Consider the following 18,320-nt stretch of genomic DNA (forward strand, 5'->3'; position numbering starts at 1 on the left):
GATAAAAATATATAAATGAATTAAATTAACCACTCAAAAGCTAGAAAAATAAGAAAGTAAACCAAAAACAGCATAATAAAATAAATAATAAAGGTAAAAGCAGAAATCAGTGGAGAATGAAAAAAAAAGTAGGTATGATAAATAAACCAAATCCTGTTACTTTGGAAAAAATTAACAAAATAGACAAACGACTAGGTAAGGGAAAAAAATCTACAAAATAAGAAATGACAAAAGGGAAATAACGATTGAAACAGAGAATTTTTTAAAATCATGAGACTACTTTCCAGACCTCTAGGCAAATAAATTATTAAAGTTAGCTGAAATGGAAAAAACTAGTTGCCAAAATTGCCCCCATTAGACAGAAAGCTTTAAAGACTAACTTTCCTAGAATAGAGGAACTTATAATAAAAGAATTATGTCACAAAAAAGTATCAACCCCAGATGGTTTCACAGGGAAATTCTACCAAATCAAACAGTGGAGAGTCGCAATGCTATGAACTGTCCCTGACTTTTGGGGGGAATAAAATACACATATTAATACTAAGTGTATGGAGTTCCCTGGTGACCTAGTGGTTAGGATTCTGGGCTTTCACTGCTGTGGCCGGGGTTCAATCCCTATTTGGGGAACTGAGATCCTGCAAGCCGTGTGGTGCAGCCAAAAAAAAATCAATAAAAAACCGAGAACAAAACTGAAAACCAGAAAGATCTAACAGGCTTGAACAAATTAAACAAAATCAAATAGAAAACAGTATATTAAAAAATAAGTAAATACCAAGAGTATTCAATAGTGTGGCTGCTGTCCTGGGGCCACCAATCTAAACTTTTTATGTCATAAACTTTCTTCAATTCAGCTGGTTTTCCAACTTGTAAGACCCTCAAAATCACCAGCCTAGGCCCTAAAATACTATAAATATCCTTTCCTGACTTCCCCTTTCTGAGAAATTACTAAGACCTGGTCAAGATGGATTTTCCCTTACTGTAAAATAAGCTATTAAATTTAGCCTTGATAAATGTTTTTCTTCTGGCAGTTTTTTGTGGAGTGGATAGTAAAGAGAAGGAAAATTCAACACAGATAAGGATTGAAGAGTATCTCAGAGAAAAACAAACAGAAATAGGAATATAAGAAGTATAGGAGTTTTGGGGGGAAATGAAAAACTTAGTTTTAGCATACTGTAGATAAAGTCAACAAATTCTGGAGAGCTATTTGGGAGTCATACCCACGGAGATGATTGCTTTAAGTCTAGCGAACGGTAGAAGAAACTATACAGAGAAAACTGTTACCTATACCAATCCTACAGATAAGTGATAGAAATGATTTTATTAACTCATTCACCATCCAGATGATTCAGAGACTAAAAGACGATATGAAAGCCACCTTAAAAATATTGCTTAGCAGTAATATTCCATTGCATATATGTGCCACATCTTCTTTATCCATTCATCTGTCGATGGACATTTAGGTTGCTTCCATGTCCTGGCTATTGTAAATAGAGCTGCAATGAACATTGTGGTACATGTCTCTTTTTGAATTATGGTTTTCTCAGGGTATATGCCCAGTAATGCGATATCTGGGTCATATGGTAGTTCTATTTTTAGTTTTTTAAGGAACCTCCATACTGTTCTCCATTGTGGCTATATCAATTTACATTCCCACCAATAGTGCAAGAGGGTTCCCTTTTCTCCACACCCTCTCCAGCATTTACTGTTTGTAGATTTTCTGATGATGGCCATTCTAAACAGTGAGGTGATACCTCATTGTGGTTTTGATTTGCATTTGTCTAATTAGTGATGTTGACGTTCTTTTCATGTATTTGTTGGCCATCTGTATGTCTTCTTTGAAGAAATGTCTATTTAGGTCTTCTGCCCATTTTTGGATTGGGTTGTTTGTTTTTGTGATATTGAGCTGAATGAGCTGCTTGTACATTCTGGAGATACATGTACCACAGTGTTCACTGCAGCACTATTTACAATAGCCAGGACATGGAAGCAACCTAAATGTACATCAACAGATGAATGGATAAAGAAAATGTGGCACATCTATACAATGGAATATTACTCAGCCATAAAAAGAAACGAAATTGAGTTATTTGTAGTGAGGTGGATGGACCTAGAGTCTGTCATACAGAGTGAAGTAAGTCAGAAAGAGAAAAACAAATACCATATGCTAACACATATATATGGAATCTAAAAAAAAAAAAAAAAAAAAGGTTCTGAAGAACCTAGGGGCAGGACAGGAATAAAGACGCAGATGTAGAGAATGGACTTGAGGGTATGGGGAGAGGTAAGGGTAAGCTGGGACGAAGTGAGAGAGTGGTATGGACATATATACACTACCAAATGTAAAACAGATAGCTAGTAGGAAGCAGCCGCATAGCACAGGGAGATCAGCTCAGTGCTTTGTGTCTACCTAGAGGGGTGGGATAGGGAGGGTGGGAGGGAGACACAAGAGGGAGGCGATATGCAGATATATGTATATGTATAGCTGATTCACTTTGTTATACAGCAGAAACTAACACACCATTGTAAAGCAATTATACTCCAATAAAGATGTTAAAAAAATAAAATAAAACATGGGAGGTATAAAAACTAAGTGAAAGCAGCATACAGAGACTAAACAGTTATTCAAATGGCAGAGTTAAAAGTAGGAAGTTTAAAAAAAACACTAAAGTCATAAGGAGGGAAACTACTACTCTCACCTCAACTCCTCCACAGCAGGTAACAACTAATTAACAATTCACCAGCTCAGGAGGTAATGCTTATCAAATCCCCTTCAGGTAATTCATTTCTAACTGTCTTTATTAGATCAGTTATTTCACAACTGGAAAGGTCAGTGGATGGCTTCCTCGAAGACAGACACACTTCTTAGCAAATGTCAGTTATTAAAATCACTTTGTCCAGAGAAAAAACAAAAACTATCCAGTTTTTTAAAAAATCATGTGCCCAGAAAATCAAGCCCATTTAAAATCCTGAAGATACGTGGATTTTGAGAATTCAGTAGATTCCATTTAGAAACAATTAGACTTCATTTTTCACAATATCAGATAACATTAGAACATGGCATATTTTCAAGATAAACAAACAGAAACACACTTTAAAACTGTCCCTACCCTTCCCACCCCCAACCCCAGCAAGTATCTATCAGCACATTCTAAAAAGCAAAGCTTCTTCATGCAAGTGTTCACCAGAAACAACCACCACCACCTATTCCTAAAATAGCTAGTGATGAAACAGAAGGACAGTGAGAAAGCTGGCGAGGTGACTAACACACTGTGCAGGAGGGTGCTCTACAACTACTGGCATGCAGTGACCGTCAAGCAGGTGAACAGAATCACAGGCAGAGACTACCAGCTAGAACCCTTAAAGGGGCTGAATGCTCCAAGCAGAAAGCCCAACTTCCTGGTTCATCTCAGTAATTCTCAGTGAGAAAGAATTCTACCACCAAAAGGACTAAGGTTTGTAACAAAGGAAACTCTCAGGAACAAAACAGCAATTATAAATGCTAAATTCTTCAACAAATGAAAAATCTATGTACACTTTGGAGAATAATTTAAGCATGTTCCCTATTTACACTAAAAATATATAGCAGCGCTTTTCATTAAAATTAGTTTGCTCCATTACATAATTTCATCTTTAACAACTAAGCATATGATAGAGTATATTTCATTATTTATAACTCAAAAACAGGGCACCTCCAAAGTGGAGTTATTTTATCCTACACTGAAGAGAACGCTTTGGTTCTAATTATATATATCAATGGATATACAGGCTGCAACTTTTACAGTCCTACAGTTTGGCTCAGGGTAATGACTCATTTGTCTAATTAGAGAACTGGTCATGCATTTTTCTGTTTTTGTTGTTGTTTTTATTTTTCCTTTCTTAGAATATCAATATTATCATTTAAAAACTGGGTCCATCTCCAATAAAAGATAAAGACAATGAGAATATTCTGGAACTTAGCAAAAATTTTAATTAACTAGGTCTTTGGAACAATCAAATAGCTTTTAAAACAGCTCAAAGATAAAATATTTAATGAGTCAAAAGAAGACCATCCTAAAATGTTTCTCCCATAATGAACAGATACTAAAGAAAAACATTAGAGACCCAACTTAATTAAGGATATGCACGGAAATAAAATGCATATCATTCCACCTCCTCAGTGATAATGTTTTAGTACATAATAGACATACAGGGTACTCATATTGTATTTTCCAGGACAATTCCAAAATCAAACACTTTATACCCATAAACACTTGTACTTATCAAACTATATGTGCCTAATTTGGGCTGAGATATGATAATAGTTATTTTCTTAATGCAGCTTTATTCAAACATAACTCCAATGTTGTAATTTGTGATTAAGACAAATTCACATTATCTATAGCCTTTTAGTTGGCTCGGTTGGCCCAGGAAGACATTTTTGGCATTGCTTATTAAATTTTTAAAAATTCATGTTTATTTTCTATTACTAAAAAATGCAGAGGGGAAGCAAGTTTAAAGCCGAAAAGAAAAGAAAAGAGAATACCATTTCAGTTAAAAGCTACTGGATTATTTTTTATATACCCAATTCACTAGACCATGGAGGGATCAAGAAACTATGACCAGCAGGTCAAATACAGCCCCATTGCCTGTTTTTGTAAATAATTTTATTGGAACATAGCCATGTGCCTTTGTTTACTTATTGCCTATGGCTGTTTCCACTCTACAGTAACAGAGTTAAGCAGTTGCAACAGAGACTGTATAACCCATAAAGTCTAAAACATTTACTATCTGGCCCTTTACAAAAAAAAATTTTGAGCCTCCCTGCTCTAGACCTTTTAAGATATAACACAGAAAACTCCTACATTAGTGCTAAGTTAAATAACTTTAATATTTTTTGCCTAATTTATGATTTGACATATACTGTTAAAGTGCCCTTTATCCAAGTCCTTGTAAATTAAGGTTTAGCTTTAGTTGCTTTATTCACTGAGGTTTCCCATGTACAAACCGTTATACGGAGAAGAAGCTGTGAAGGTTAGCTTTAGATTAGCAAAGACTATTCCCATCAGATTTGCTTGTTGCCTATTTTTCTTATATTGCTGTAAAATTACCATTTCGGAGTCACTGTGAGAGGCCTGACCCAGGCCGGGTGCAGGCCCTAGCTCAGAGTGAGAAGCTTGGTCAAGGGAGAGAAGGGGCTCAATAATGTCATCGTAATCATCTTCCTCTGTATCCCCCTCCCCATCGGCAAAAGTACCTCTAGTCAAGAAATCGGAGCGCGTCCGCGCCATTCGAGCTTTCTTTTTATGGGCCGGTCTGGCAACCTGCTTGACCAAATGATAAAACAAATAACACAAAAATGTTTTGTTTTGGTTTTTGGGAGACGATGCCAATGAAAGACATCAGAGAGCTCATGAATTTCTTGAAACATCCCCTCCACCCCTGTGCCCTTTCCACTAGAAGTGACAGCGATAACCAAAAGCAATCCATATTCATTACTCTGGACAAAGAATAAGAATGGAAGCTAAATCTATACTGTTCTTCTCCATAGCCAAGGAAGTCATCTTTCACTGCCATAATGAGTCACCAAAGTCACTTGCATAAATTGCCTTCTTTTCCTCAGCAACTTCTTCTTTGTAAATATAATCTGGATTTTTAGGCACCCTTCCCTGCCTGAAGTACTCCTCTCTAAGTGTAACAGACTTAACTCATGGCTCCTTTCTCTATAAACACTTGGGAGTAAATGAGTAGATGAGGTGCTCTACCTACAAGAATAATAATTTCCAAAACAGCGTGCACCTTTTTTTGCATAGAAGATAAATAAAACAAAAGTCAATACTTACCTCTCTTTGGCCCGGCCCAGTTAACTTCACAGGTTTCCAAGCTGGTTCATCTTGTTTATGGAGTTGAGGATTTCCACTGTTTAAGGCTTCCTTGGTGACACTTAGGATAAAACAACAGGATTACATTTCAGTTCCTAGCAGATATCTCATGGCAGCAGTCTTAAAAGTACAGCATGAAATATAGTCTAACAAGTCAGGTCAAAGAAATGGATTTGATAATGAGAAAGGGAAAATACCAAATCCCCAAATCTTTAGAATCAGTCTCAGAAGAAGGGGCCTTTACTCTAATCATTATAAAATACCTGATAAGTAGCCACCCAGTGATGAGTACCTCATTACTTTGTTTTATACTGAGATGGTCCTATTGATAAGCAAATTTTCATTCTGAAATCTCTGTAGCTTTCATCTGTGGTCTTAGTTTAAAATTTTTAGAATAAAATCAACACTGGCAGAATAAGAAATTGTTATCAAGCTAAAAGAAGTATGTCCCAAACCATAAAGATGATACAGTGTTAGTCTGTGAAAATTTAATTCTGCTTGAATAACCACATGATATGACTGCTTTTTCATTAAATTCTCTGTAGAAATGAATGTCTGTGTCTGATGAAAATCTGAACAGAACCTGTACTTTTATGGCCCCAATTATCTATATTAACTCAGAACCATGAGTCTTAAAATTTATCAATAACAGGACTGTAAACTCACTGAAAATCATATCTTACCTTCTAGCATACTGCTGGGTTTAAAGTAGACACTAACTTAAAATACCATTTGGCAGAGTAATTGCCCTTGCATTCAAAATCTTCCACTTAATTTTATAAATGAAGGCCTAGGTTATCTTGTCCTTTGCCCTATGCAATAATCCCTAAACAAAGCTAATTAGATGTCAATCTTTCTGATAGCTAAAAGCTTCTCAGAGATCTCCCTCTGACCAGTGTACAATCAAGTCCAGCAATCCTAGGTTGTCCTGAATAACCCTTTTGGTTATTAAAAATCTCTCTTGCCACAGTTGAGCCATTTACCTTCGATTTTTTTCTCCAAAAGAGAAACAATTAATAGGACCTTTGATAGCACCTGACCACCCTAACTAACTTTTAAACTCACAGCATTTTCTCTAAGTTTCTCCATGATTTCTTTTTTGTTCTCCCTTACTAACCAGCTGAAGACTAAGATGTACTTATCACCACTATGGCATAGAAAGGACACTAATCTAATGTTACTTCCTAATCATGACATCCAATGCTCATTTCTAAACAGGAAACTCAAATTCTGGTCTCAGCTGTTTCTCTAAATATGTGACCTTATACAAGTCCTTTCACCTCCACGGGCACCAGTGACCTCATCTATAATATGTGGGAACTGGACTAGATATTATAACTTAGAAACACTAACATTTATGATTCTATAAAATGCTAATGTTTCTAGTATTACTTACAGAACAAGAGAAGATGTGAAGTATGAATTTTACTTAAACTTTCACACAAACAATCTAATATATAACCATTTTGAAGATACATAGATATTAATAAGGTAAAGCAAACTAGGTCAAGTAGCTGTAAGACTTTATCTTGGCAAAATGATAAAAGGAATAATTCACAAGGATGATTGTTTTTGAAATCTGTAAGTCTTCTACAAAACAGATTCATGGATGTAACAACTATGTACATACACACATGCACACCCCTCACATAACTAAAATTAATCAGAATGACAGAAAATAATATGTTTTTAACATTCTCTGGTGGGCTTATATGCTACACAGAGTCTGAACTTTTGGGCAATCTCTAGGTTAATGCGCAGCACTAGAATCTCAAGTTGTCATGTAGTCCAACTGCATTTCACACTCCTGTATAAAAATTCTCAGTGGAAAAATAAAATATCAATGATCTCTTGCCCATATTTACAAAGAGTTTCTATAAAATCTGTAATTTTAAAGACTGACAGAGTTAAAAGTTAGGTTATGATGAGAAAAGGTTATTTTCAGAGTTAACATGAAATTTAACTTTTTTAGCCCTAAGATATAGCCCTCCTTTCATTTAAACAGTGATATTCTCCCACAAGAACAGAAAGAATTCACTGTATACATAGCCTTAACATAAATATCTTAAATTTTGTCAAATTTGTTTTTATGTACCACTTAAGAAATGCTTTCTCACAGCTACCACTACTTAAGACAACCTAAAAGAGTAAAGAACTTCCACTTATGTGAGGTATTTAAAGTAGTCACAGGGAATTCCCTGGCGGTCCAGTGATTAGGACTCCACCCTTTCACTGCCAAGGGCCCAGGTTCAATCTCTGGTTGGGGAACTAAGATCTCACAAGGCGCGCAGACAAAAATAAATACAGTAGTCATATTTTTAGAAACAGAAAGTAGAATGGTGGTTGCCAGGGGCTGGAGGTAAGGGGGAAAGGGGAACTGCTTTCAATGGGTAATTGAGTTTGTTTTGCAAGATGAAAAAGCTCTAGAGATCTGTTGCACAACAATGTGCATACAGTTAACACAAGTGAACTGTACACTTTAAAATGGTTAAGATGGTAAATTTTATGTGGTTTTTATTCCCACCCCCCCCCAAAAAAAGGTACAAAGAACTTAATGCAGACCATAAATAGGCCAACAGCTGTGACAAAGCACATTAACTTTAAAGCCTGATACTAACAAGCTTGGACTGCTACACCTAACAGCTCTAGGGCAACCAGCAATTGCTGACTGCCTACTAAGTTTCCAGGCACTGTACAGCCCTTCACAAATGTTTTCTCACTTAATGGGGAGGAACCAAAAACCCTGCTCTCTGTGCTTAGTCAAAGACTCCTAGGGTATAATTATATCCAATTTCAGGTGGCTGGTGGAGTCAACAATTAGGAAATTTTTTTACACACAGAAAATGGCTAATTTGAGTAGCACCCATACAAATAGTTGAGGCAGATCAAGGCACCCTAATGAAAATTTCCAAAAAGTTTCCCACTTATACATAAAAATAAATAAAGACTTCACTTACAGGGAACTACTCATATTTTCCTTTGGCGTGAAGAAAATGGCCCTAGTAGTTCCATCTCTGAAAGGGTCATCAGATTTGTAGCTACAAGGCTGAGTTGGCCTAAGTTGTTCTCTTTTTGAAATGCGATTATTAGAGAGTTTACAGGCTACATTCAGTTGGGTGGACATTTTGTCTGTCTTGGATAATTCCTTAACAGCACTAGATTGGCATGGGCCTCCTTTTCTTTCAAAGAACAGAGTGACAGGTCGGTCCTTCAAGGGTAAGTGAGCAGAGGGACTGTCTTTTGGGGCAAGAGCAGCATCTTTTACAGTTACTGATGGAGTCCCAGCTACACTGGGTTCGTCCTTATTTGGGGTATTCAGGATGAGAAGAGAGGATGGCCTCTCTATTCTTTGCTTTGACTGATGGAAAGATGGTACCAGAAAAGTCTCCCCAGTTCTTGGCTTTTCAATTGTCTTAAAGGCTTTACGCTCCTTTTCTAAAATATCTGTTTGCTGGCGAATCTGTTCCATCATCTCTTTTTCATTCTGCTGCTGCAATTGCTTTTGCCGTTCTTCCTTCTCAGTGTTTAGCTTTTCTAACTTCTTAAGCACAATATTGGAAGAAGCTGTATTCAACGAAGCAACAACTTGATTTTCCCCTGGGAAGTGGTACTTTCTGGCTTCCCTGTTGATATCCAAAGTAAGAGATGGAAGTGTTTCTTCACTTTCCAATAGTTTGTTTCTCTGGACACTTGTATCTAGCTGAGAACTTGTTTTCAGTGGGTCTTGTTGGGGAATATAAAAAAATGTAGGCAGACTATTTGAAATAAAGGAGTCTCTCAGCTGTGGTTTACAGGTAATAGATTCAGAACTGCAAACCAGTTTTTCCTTCATAGCCCCATTCTTTAAATGCACTGAGTCAGAAGGTGCCCTCTTTTGAATCAATGTATAGTTAGTCTCATTTGAGGTACTGAGGGCATTGTCCTGTGAATCAGAATTTGGACTGCTAGATATCTTAGGTGACAGGAACGGCACATCTCCTTCATCTAGAATTACAGGCTCTAGTTTGCTCTTTTGGCTTTCCTCACAGCTCAGAAGTTCCAAGCTTCCTTGAGAGCTTTCACTATCCGGTGTACCCTGTAAAGACTGAAGGCCCGCAGGCATCAGTTCTGTAGACCACCTACGTTCTTCTGAAGGAGACACACCGCCAAGAGAACGGACTTTCAGCAATTCTAAACTAAATATAGCTTGCTCTAGTTCTCTCATTCTCCGACTTTCTCTTTTGGCCCGACCCACTTTTTTCTGGTGGAGATCTTCCAAGGACTTGGGTCTCTCTCTTACAGTCACATCTGCCTGCAAGTCCATACCACTTTGACTTCTGGCTCTCTCCTGTCGCTTGTTTGGGGACTCGTTCAAGCAGTCCTTTGAACTTTCATGACTAATTCGATTACTCTCTATCACAGATTTACATTCCTCTATGGCTTTTACTCTGTTGTCAAATGAACAATCCTCCCATTCTGAAGGGTCTGAACCGAGAACTTCCAGAGTTCCATATGGCTTGATATTTGCCAATCCAAGTTTTAGTTTTGTTTTTTTTAGTCTTTGTTCTTTTAAAGCTTTAAATCTATATCAAAACAGGAAAAAAAAATAGGCTAGAGATATCTCTTGGTTACCACTGGAGACAATACATTTATTGAGAATATTTTAAAAAGTGGAAAGTCTCAAAAATTTTCTTTTTATAATATTAAGTATTTCTTAAACTAACTTGGATGCACATTTCACAATTCTATTTCTAGTGGAGAAGACAAACTGAGATAACCAATTCTAACTCAAGTTAGGCAAACGTTAGAGCAGACATATAAGTACTTGACAAGTGAGGAGTTAATTATTATAGCAAAAAAGATTACCTTTGTCTTGCTCTGAATCCTCTACATAGTGACTGCAAAAGGATAATTTTGTTCCTTTGTTCTTGATACCTCTTACTTTCCCTGTAGCCTTTCCATCTCGCCTGTATGCAGATAGCAGCCATGTGCCTCCGCCTATAGTGCTCCCTCCATTTCTGCTGGATGACGATGGCTGCAGTCCGGAGCTCCAAATACCGCTGCCTCTGTAAGTGAGCACGCCAGGAAGCTTGAAGAACAGTGGCTGCACTAGCCATAATTAAAGCATCCTGCTGCACAGCTGCATCTCTGGCTTGCTTCTGATTTAGGTAATTCCTCCAGAATCGCTGTGGGGAAGACAAAGTAATAAAAACTGTTGTCATATCTTATAACACATTCTCACAGAAATTTCTTATGTCATAACTAGAGGTTAAGTGGCTAAACAGCTAAATGGTGGGTGGTTAAAGTAAAAAAAGTTTCCTTTTCCAGATATGCCTGGCTAAAATAACTATTTTAGATAATATAACCTCAATGAAGTTAATTATACAACTTAAAGTAATTTAAAACTTTTTGATGCTTTCATGCCCTACAAATTAATTTTAACAAATTACATTATATTCTCACCTACAATTTGCCAATATTAATGGGTTTAACGTCATCGTGTATACATTGCAAAGATTAAGATATTAAAGATTTTCTTGTACAAACAGTAAAGATCCTGTGGAAAACAGCCAGCATATAAATCAACGAGGGAGAAAATAAAAGATAAATGTAAAATATGATACCTTTCATCCAAAATGAATACATAACAACAACAATGTACATATAATTCTCAAATATCACTCACAACACTAAAAATAACTTGCCAACAAAAATTAAGGCACATAACTCCTTTGCCCCTAATCATACCTCGCAAGACATTATAACTATAAATTCAATTTAATTTCAATTTAACACCATTAAAGTCTATTATTATATGCCAGGTAATCTGTTGGATGCTGTGAACATTTAACAAATGAGTAGGACACATTCTCACCACTGAAGAAATTTACATTCTTACTTAAATGTTTCACAGTAAAACAGTTCTAGTTACTAAAACACTGGCTAAATAAACTAGCCAATCTCATGCAAAGAATCTTTTGTTTCCTACCTGGATGATAACGGATGCCTGTCTCAGATGGAGGAAATGCTGCCTACACAGCAAGACCCTGAACCATCGCTGCAACAATATGATTCTGCGGAGCACCTCTTGGTGAAGCAGATCTTGTAGGTGTTGTCGTTCCTGCTCCTTTAGGAACACCTACCAGGAGGAAAAAAGATGAAGCATACAGCTTAAGAAGAAATGAGAAATTTATTTCATGCATCATCGTTCCTATGGTAAGCTTTTTTAGAGAAGAACAGACACAGTGGCAAACAGGTACAAGCAGTACTGATAAATATTTCCATCAACTTAGCCAAAGTAGTCATTCTCAAACTGGAAAGGAGGCATTAGAATACAGAAGGGGAACTGGAAAGGTGAACATTACTACAAAGATCCCAGTGCTAGAGACTGTGATACATTATTCCCTTGGGAACTTCACCATTAGGAGCCAATGTAGTACTGGTAATATTAATATGTCATATTTTTCAAGGATGTTGGAGTGGGGAAAAAAAAGATGACAACCACAGATTTTAAAGTTTGATCATAATATGAATAAACCAATAATGATAAGTATTTTTGAAACCCAGCATGCATCAAAGGCTTCTTGCTGCCCAAAGCTATTCGTCAGTTTACTTATTTACTCCTTCATTCTATTATAAATCTTTAGGAATTTAGGGAGATACAAAGATAACTTAGACATAGTCCCTTTGGAAACAGGATTTACACTTCAACATTAAGAGCAGGTAGATATTAAAAACTGTATATATTTAAGGTGTACAATGTGATGTTTTGATGTATGTATAAACATTTTGAAATGATTACCACAATCTAATTAACATATCCATCACTTCCCATTTTTGTCAAAAATTAAAAAATATTCTTAGAAAGTACAGATAGATATTAGATACCCAAAGAGGAAAACAGTAAGCTATTCAGGGCAAGAGACAGAGGACTCCACCTGAGCAAAACAAGGAGTTGGAAATAAGAATAAAGGTACAGGGACTCCCCTGGTGGTCCAGTGGTTAAGAATCCACCTTCCAAGGCAGGGGATGTGGGTTGGATCCCTGGTCGGGGAACTAAGATTCCACATGTCACGGTGCAACTAAGCCCACGTGCCACAGTTACTGAGCCCATGTGCCACAACTAGAGAGAAGCCTGTGTGCCACAACGAAGATCCCGCCTGCCGCAAGTAAGACCCAACGCAGCCAAATAAATAAATTTCTAAAAATGTAAAAAAAAAAATTTATAAAAAAATGAATAGGGGCTTCCCTGGTGGCACAGTGGTTGAGAGTCCGCCTGCCGATGCAGGGGGCACAGGTTCGTGCCCCGGTCTGGGAAGATCCCACATGCCGCGGAGCGGCTGGGCCCGTGAGCCATGGCCACTGAGCCTGCGCATCCGGAGCCTGTGCTCCGCAACGGGAGAGGCCAAAACAGTGAGAGGCCCACGTACCGCAAAAAAAAAAAAAAAAAAAAGAATAAAGATATGTACTGGGACAATGGAACAATTAATAGCATGAAGTGGGGCTTCCCTGGTGGTACAGTGGTTAAGAATCCGCCTGCCAATGCAGGGGACATGGGTTCAAGCCCTGGTCTGGGAAGATCCCACATGCCACAGAGCAACTAAGCCTGTGTGCCACAACTACTGAGCCTGCGCTCTAGAGCCCGCGAGCCACAACTACTGAGCCCACATGCCACAACTACTGAAGCCCGCGCACCTAGAGCCCATGCTCCGCAACAAAGAGTAGCCCCTGCTCGCCGCAACTAGAGAAAGCCCACACGCAACACCAAAGACCCACTGCAGCCAAAAGTAAATAAATAAATAAATTTATTAAAAAAAGAAAAAAACAGTGTGAAGTCACAACATGGAGATTCTTGAAAAAGAGAAAGATGTTTAGATTTAATGAGGAAATTATAAGGGGATTATTATTGAGCAGGAGGCTGACATAAAGTATATTAAGATGATGATTTTGATACTATGGGTAGAGTGAGTTAAATGGAATAAAAATAGACTGGCATTAGATGATGGATCTGTTTACTGTAAGAGAAATGTGTGAGAGCTACAAAACAGAACTAAAATGGAAACAGTAAGAATGGAGAAAAAGGGAGAGATGTGAGAAACATTTATAAGGAAAAAAACAGAAACAGAACTTTGTAAAATGATTAAAGTGAAGGGTAAGCCAAAATATGATTATGGTTTCTAGCCTAAGAAACTAGAAGAAAGGTGACAGAGAAAAAGACTAGTTGATTAGTTAAAGACAGTAGGGGAATCTGGATAAGGTCACTTTAGACAAATTGAGTTGATAATTACAGTGCAATACCTAGGAAGAAATGCTTTTTAAGCAGTTAAAATTATAGGCAGCACTAGAGCATTGGCTATAATCTACTTGATTAATACTGACTATATTATTAAGTAAAAATCTTGGCCTAACTGATTTCCTTATGAAATCTGGTACACTATCTTTCTTATAAACATTCTCCTCGGCAAAGACTGCCATTATTACTTATATACAAAAATGCACTCAATCTGGCAAAAGCTGTATATATTATATTTACCATGGATTTTCCAACTTGATAATTATCTGGATTAAGATTTATTTTCCTGAAGAAATCCTGAATGTTAAATTTGGATGGAATAATATTTCGGGGAAGAAGTACGTGGAAATGGCTCACAAAATCCTGAAAAGCGAAAAGAAAATGTTGTAAAATCACAAAAGAATCATATGTAAACAAAATCCTAAATTAGCTAATTGTCCTTTTATTGATCTTTTTCTCATTATTTTAAACAGTGTGAAACCAAGAATTTACTTGTTAATTTAAAATATTTCAAAAGGTTAATTAGTAAAATGGTGGGGGGAGATAGTGATTCCTACATATTCTGTTATCAAAGGGGAATGAAAGAAGAAAAGAAGGGCAGAAGCTAATTCTCCCTTTGAGAAAGCTGTACTAAAGACCAAAGAAAAGGTTATTTAACAAAAATCTGAATTTTTTAGCAGAAAAATAAGCAAAGGTGACAGCTATTTCAGGGTACAACTGAGAATAAAGCTTTCACTCAACAGTAAAGACCTGCTCAGCTGCTGAAAAGCTTCAAAATAATTTCTATATCCATAGCAGCAGTAGCTGATGAGAACAGTTGTGAGCCTTGCTGGCAGCCTCCTATGTAAGAAAATCCTGCTGAGAAGACTTTAGGAAAAATTAAATGGGATCTTTTCTTTTGAACTAGATAGTTCTGATTGAAGTATTTCAATTACTGGCGTAATCAGTGTGAAGAACTGCCATGTTATGAGTAAACTTATATTAACAAACATTCAGATCAAATGAGAATAACCAAGTAGTGGATTCTATTACAACACAAGCTTAATGAGATTGTTGTCATTCTCTATCCCTCTTCAATTCTGTATACAAAAGACAGAATGTAAAGGAAGAATCAGGAGAAATAAACAACAAGTGAGACCCAAATAAAAAATAAGCAAGGCATAGGAATACTTTACTTGATGTACAAATATATTTAAATATCACTATAAAAGCATAACCTGGAAAGAATATTTGCAGCTGTATCCTGATTGGCGAATTCGAACTGTCTCCAGCATCCCAGTATACCGAAGCTGTCTAAGTACCAAGGCATCACTGAACCTTAACGGCAACTAAAACAAAGCAAATGGAAAAAAGATTAACCCAGGAGAATAGATCTCCAAATTAATGTTTGTCTTACAAGTGTAGTTAAGTTTTGAATATCTAGGAATTGACTGGAGGCTGTCTGGTTAAGATACAGCAGAGGTAATGGGACAATCTTACCTCCCCAGCTGGTAGCTTCAGAAAAGTTCTAACTGCCTGACCAAAAGGAAAAAAGAGACACAAGCTTCCAGGCTTCTCTACTTGCAGAAGAAGAGGGCCTTCAAAGCTCAAAAGGAATGTAGTTGCCCACAGGCCACACAGTCTAGTCACTATAAAATTTGTAACAAGATTAACCTACTTATACATAGTCAAGACTGTCTATATTTTTATTAAGTAAGATTTTATCTACAATCTCACTCAGAAACGACTTACCCCACACTCTTCCAGTTGCCTTGGTTAACTTGAGAGCTGACATATTTCTTCTTGTATGACTAGTACAAGGTTAAAAGAAGTTTACTTCCCTAGTTTTTGCTGATGATACTGGTATGACACATTGAAAAACAAAAAATTCCTATAATCCCTGAGAATTGATCTCTCATTGTATAAGCATCAATAGGGAAGAGGCTAAAGGGAGGCATTCAATCATCACCAGTCATGACACTTTGTCACTCCTACGTATCTCATAGGCATATTTTTAGACATTCAAAAGAGGCTGTATTTGGAGCTTCTGATATTTCTCCCTATTCTCTAAATACTATTTTCAATGATCCACTAAGGCAATCCTAAATATTTTCCTGCAGAAAGATGGGGCATACCAGCTGTCAAAAAAAAAAAAAAAGTCAAGTGGGCAACTTACGTTAAATAATAATAGCAGTTAATATTTATTTAGTACTTATTCTGTGCCCTTAAATACTTCATTAATTGAACGCTTTGCATAGCAAGAATAACAGGGACTCAAACTTCTATTTAACTGTAAATAAAATGGTTTCCTCTTTTGTCTCTATAGAAGAATGGCTAACATTTACTAAGTGCTTAGTATGGGCCAGGAACATTCTAAGTACTTTATAGGTATTGACTCATATGTATTCACAAAACACTATGAGGTTGGTCCTACAATTCCAGTATATTGTTGCACAGATGAAAATATTTAAGGCATAGAAAGATTAAGTAACTCATCTAAGATCACAAAGCTTATAACTAGCAGAGCTAGAGACTGCTTATTAAGAATTAAGAAAGCTGAAACTAATTCCTATGACATTTTAGCAGTTTGGGCTAGAACTATTTTTTCCTATGATGGACATAAAGATGACAACTGTTCACACTTAACAGATATGTTTTGCAAAGCTCTAATAAGGGGAACTGTCATATAAAACAAGAAGAAATCAAGAATGTTGAGTATCTTCCCTATTTTGAAGAGACAAGAATCTCTAAACATGAAAAATGCCACGCAAGTTCTGTAAGAATAACTGATACCTTATATCTAAACAAGAGAGATTAACCTTGGTACGGGTAACAAAAGTTGCATAAAATTCTTTTATATGATGGAATTTCAAGAGATTTTTTGCTTCTGTAGGAGATGCTAAATTCTAGGAGATGCTAAATTGAGTCCATATAAATACTTTTCAGGCAGCTAAGTGAGGAAATAAGGATATTCATAGAAAATATAGAACACTGTTTTCCTTACAAAGATTATAGATAGCTCTTCCCCGCCACTTATTCTTAGAATTTAAAGCTTGGTTTGAAGTAAGCTGAGCTAGAAGCTCTTATTTACAGACATTTTTACCTTTTCGGCATTAGAGCGAATGCATTTTACAAAATATGGTTCTGCTTGACCAAGTGTTTCCATCAGCTTGCTTAATGAGGCCTGCAATACAAAGCAATATAATTAGCACTTACTCTCATTCCAAACTGGCAACGAATGGTTTATAAATATAAACAACAATGTTGGTAAAATATGCAAAAAAAAAGTGGTATACATAGAAATAGGTTTGTTTCTGAAAAGCACATTGTGTACACTGCCATACTGATTAAACTGAGGCCAGTTAAGGACGAGGATGGCAGTTTAACCATTTAACCAGTTTAACCAGCTGACAGACTGGCAATAGTAAATACTGCAGATATATTTTATAGTAATCTAAGTCTATAATAAATTTTTTACCTTTCTTCACATTTCATGAAACAACTTTATTCAAACTCATGCAGTCTCAGAGTAACTTTGGGAAAACATCCAGTAGGGTATCAAGGAAGGTAGTAATCCCCTGCTTCAATTTTAATGTTTGAGTATGTAGTGATGTTCCCTCTTTCATTCCTGATGCTGATAATTTGTGCTTTGCCTCTTTTTTCCAGATTAGTCTGACTGGAGGTTTATAAATTTTCTGATATTTTCAACGAACCAGTTTTTTTATTTCATTGGTTTTTCTCTATTATTTTTCTCTTTTCGATCTCACTGATGATTTCTACTTTAACATTTCACTCCTGCTTGCTTTGGGTTTAATGTTTTTCTTTTTCTAGTTTCTTAGGGTAGAAGCTTAGATTACTGACTTAAGGCCTTTCTCCTTTTCTAATAAGAGCATTTAATGTTATAAATTAACCTTGGAGTACTGATTTAGCTGCACTGCACAAACTGTGATATTTTATTTTCATTCCATTTAAAATATTTTTTAAATTGTCCTTCCTCTTTGACTCATGTTTTATTTAGATGTCTTTTTAATTTGCCAAATATTTGGGGATTGTTATCTTTATTTTATTGATTTCTGGTTTAATTACAGTCAGATAACATATTTTGTTTATTAGTATTCTATTTATCTATTGGCTTTTCAGCTACATCTCTTTGTATTGTTTTTTGTGTGTGTGTCTGCTCAACGGATAACAATATACTAACCTAATCGCAC

At 36.4% G+C, this 18,320-nt stretch overlaps 1 protein-coding gene across 11 annotated transcripts in view; it reads right to left on the reverse strand.

The window, feature by feature from the left end:
• The window catches only part of MYO9A (myosin IXA), a 268,571-nt gene that overhangs the window by 78,254 nt on the left and 171,997 nt on the right, over positions 1-18,320 (reverse strand). For 6 of the 11 annotated variants that reach the window (XM_033851931.2, XM_033851933.2, XM_033851929.2 and 3 more), the window contains 8 exons: positions 17,213-17,293; positions 15,348-15,458; positions 14,371-14,493; positions 11,827-11,976; positions 10,704-11,023; positions 8,816-10,420; positions 5,820-5,919; positions 5,088-5,303 (listed from right to left, as the gene is read on the reverse strand). In XM_033851931.2, coding sequence (XP_033707822.1) covers positions 5,088-5,303; positions 5,820-5,919; positions 8,816-10,420; positions 10,704-11,023; positions 11,827-11,976; positions 14,371-14,493; positions 15,348-15,458; positions 17,213-17,293 — 2,706 coding nt within the window. The remainder of the gene's footprint in view (positions 1-5,087; positions 5,304-5,819; positions 5,920-8,815; positions 10,421-10,703; positions 11,024-11,826; positions 11,977-14,370; positions 14,494-15,347; positions 15,459-17,212; positions 17,294-18,320) is intronic. The other 5 variants (XM_033851934.2, XM_019949170.3, XM_033851932.2 and 2 more) reach the window with 4 other exon arrangements.

Source organism: Tursiops truncatus, chromosome 2 (genome assembly GCF_011762595.2).
Source record: "Tursiops truncatus isolate mTurTru1 chromosome 2, mTurTru1.mat.Y, whole genome shotgun sequence".
Classification (NCBI taxonomy): domain Eukaryota; kingdom Metazoa; phylum Chordata; class Mammalia; order Artiodactyla; family Delphinidae; genus Tursiops; species Tursiops truncatus.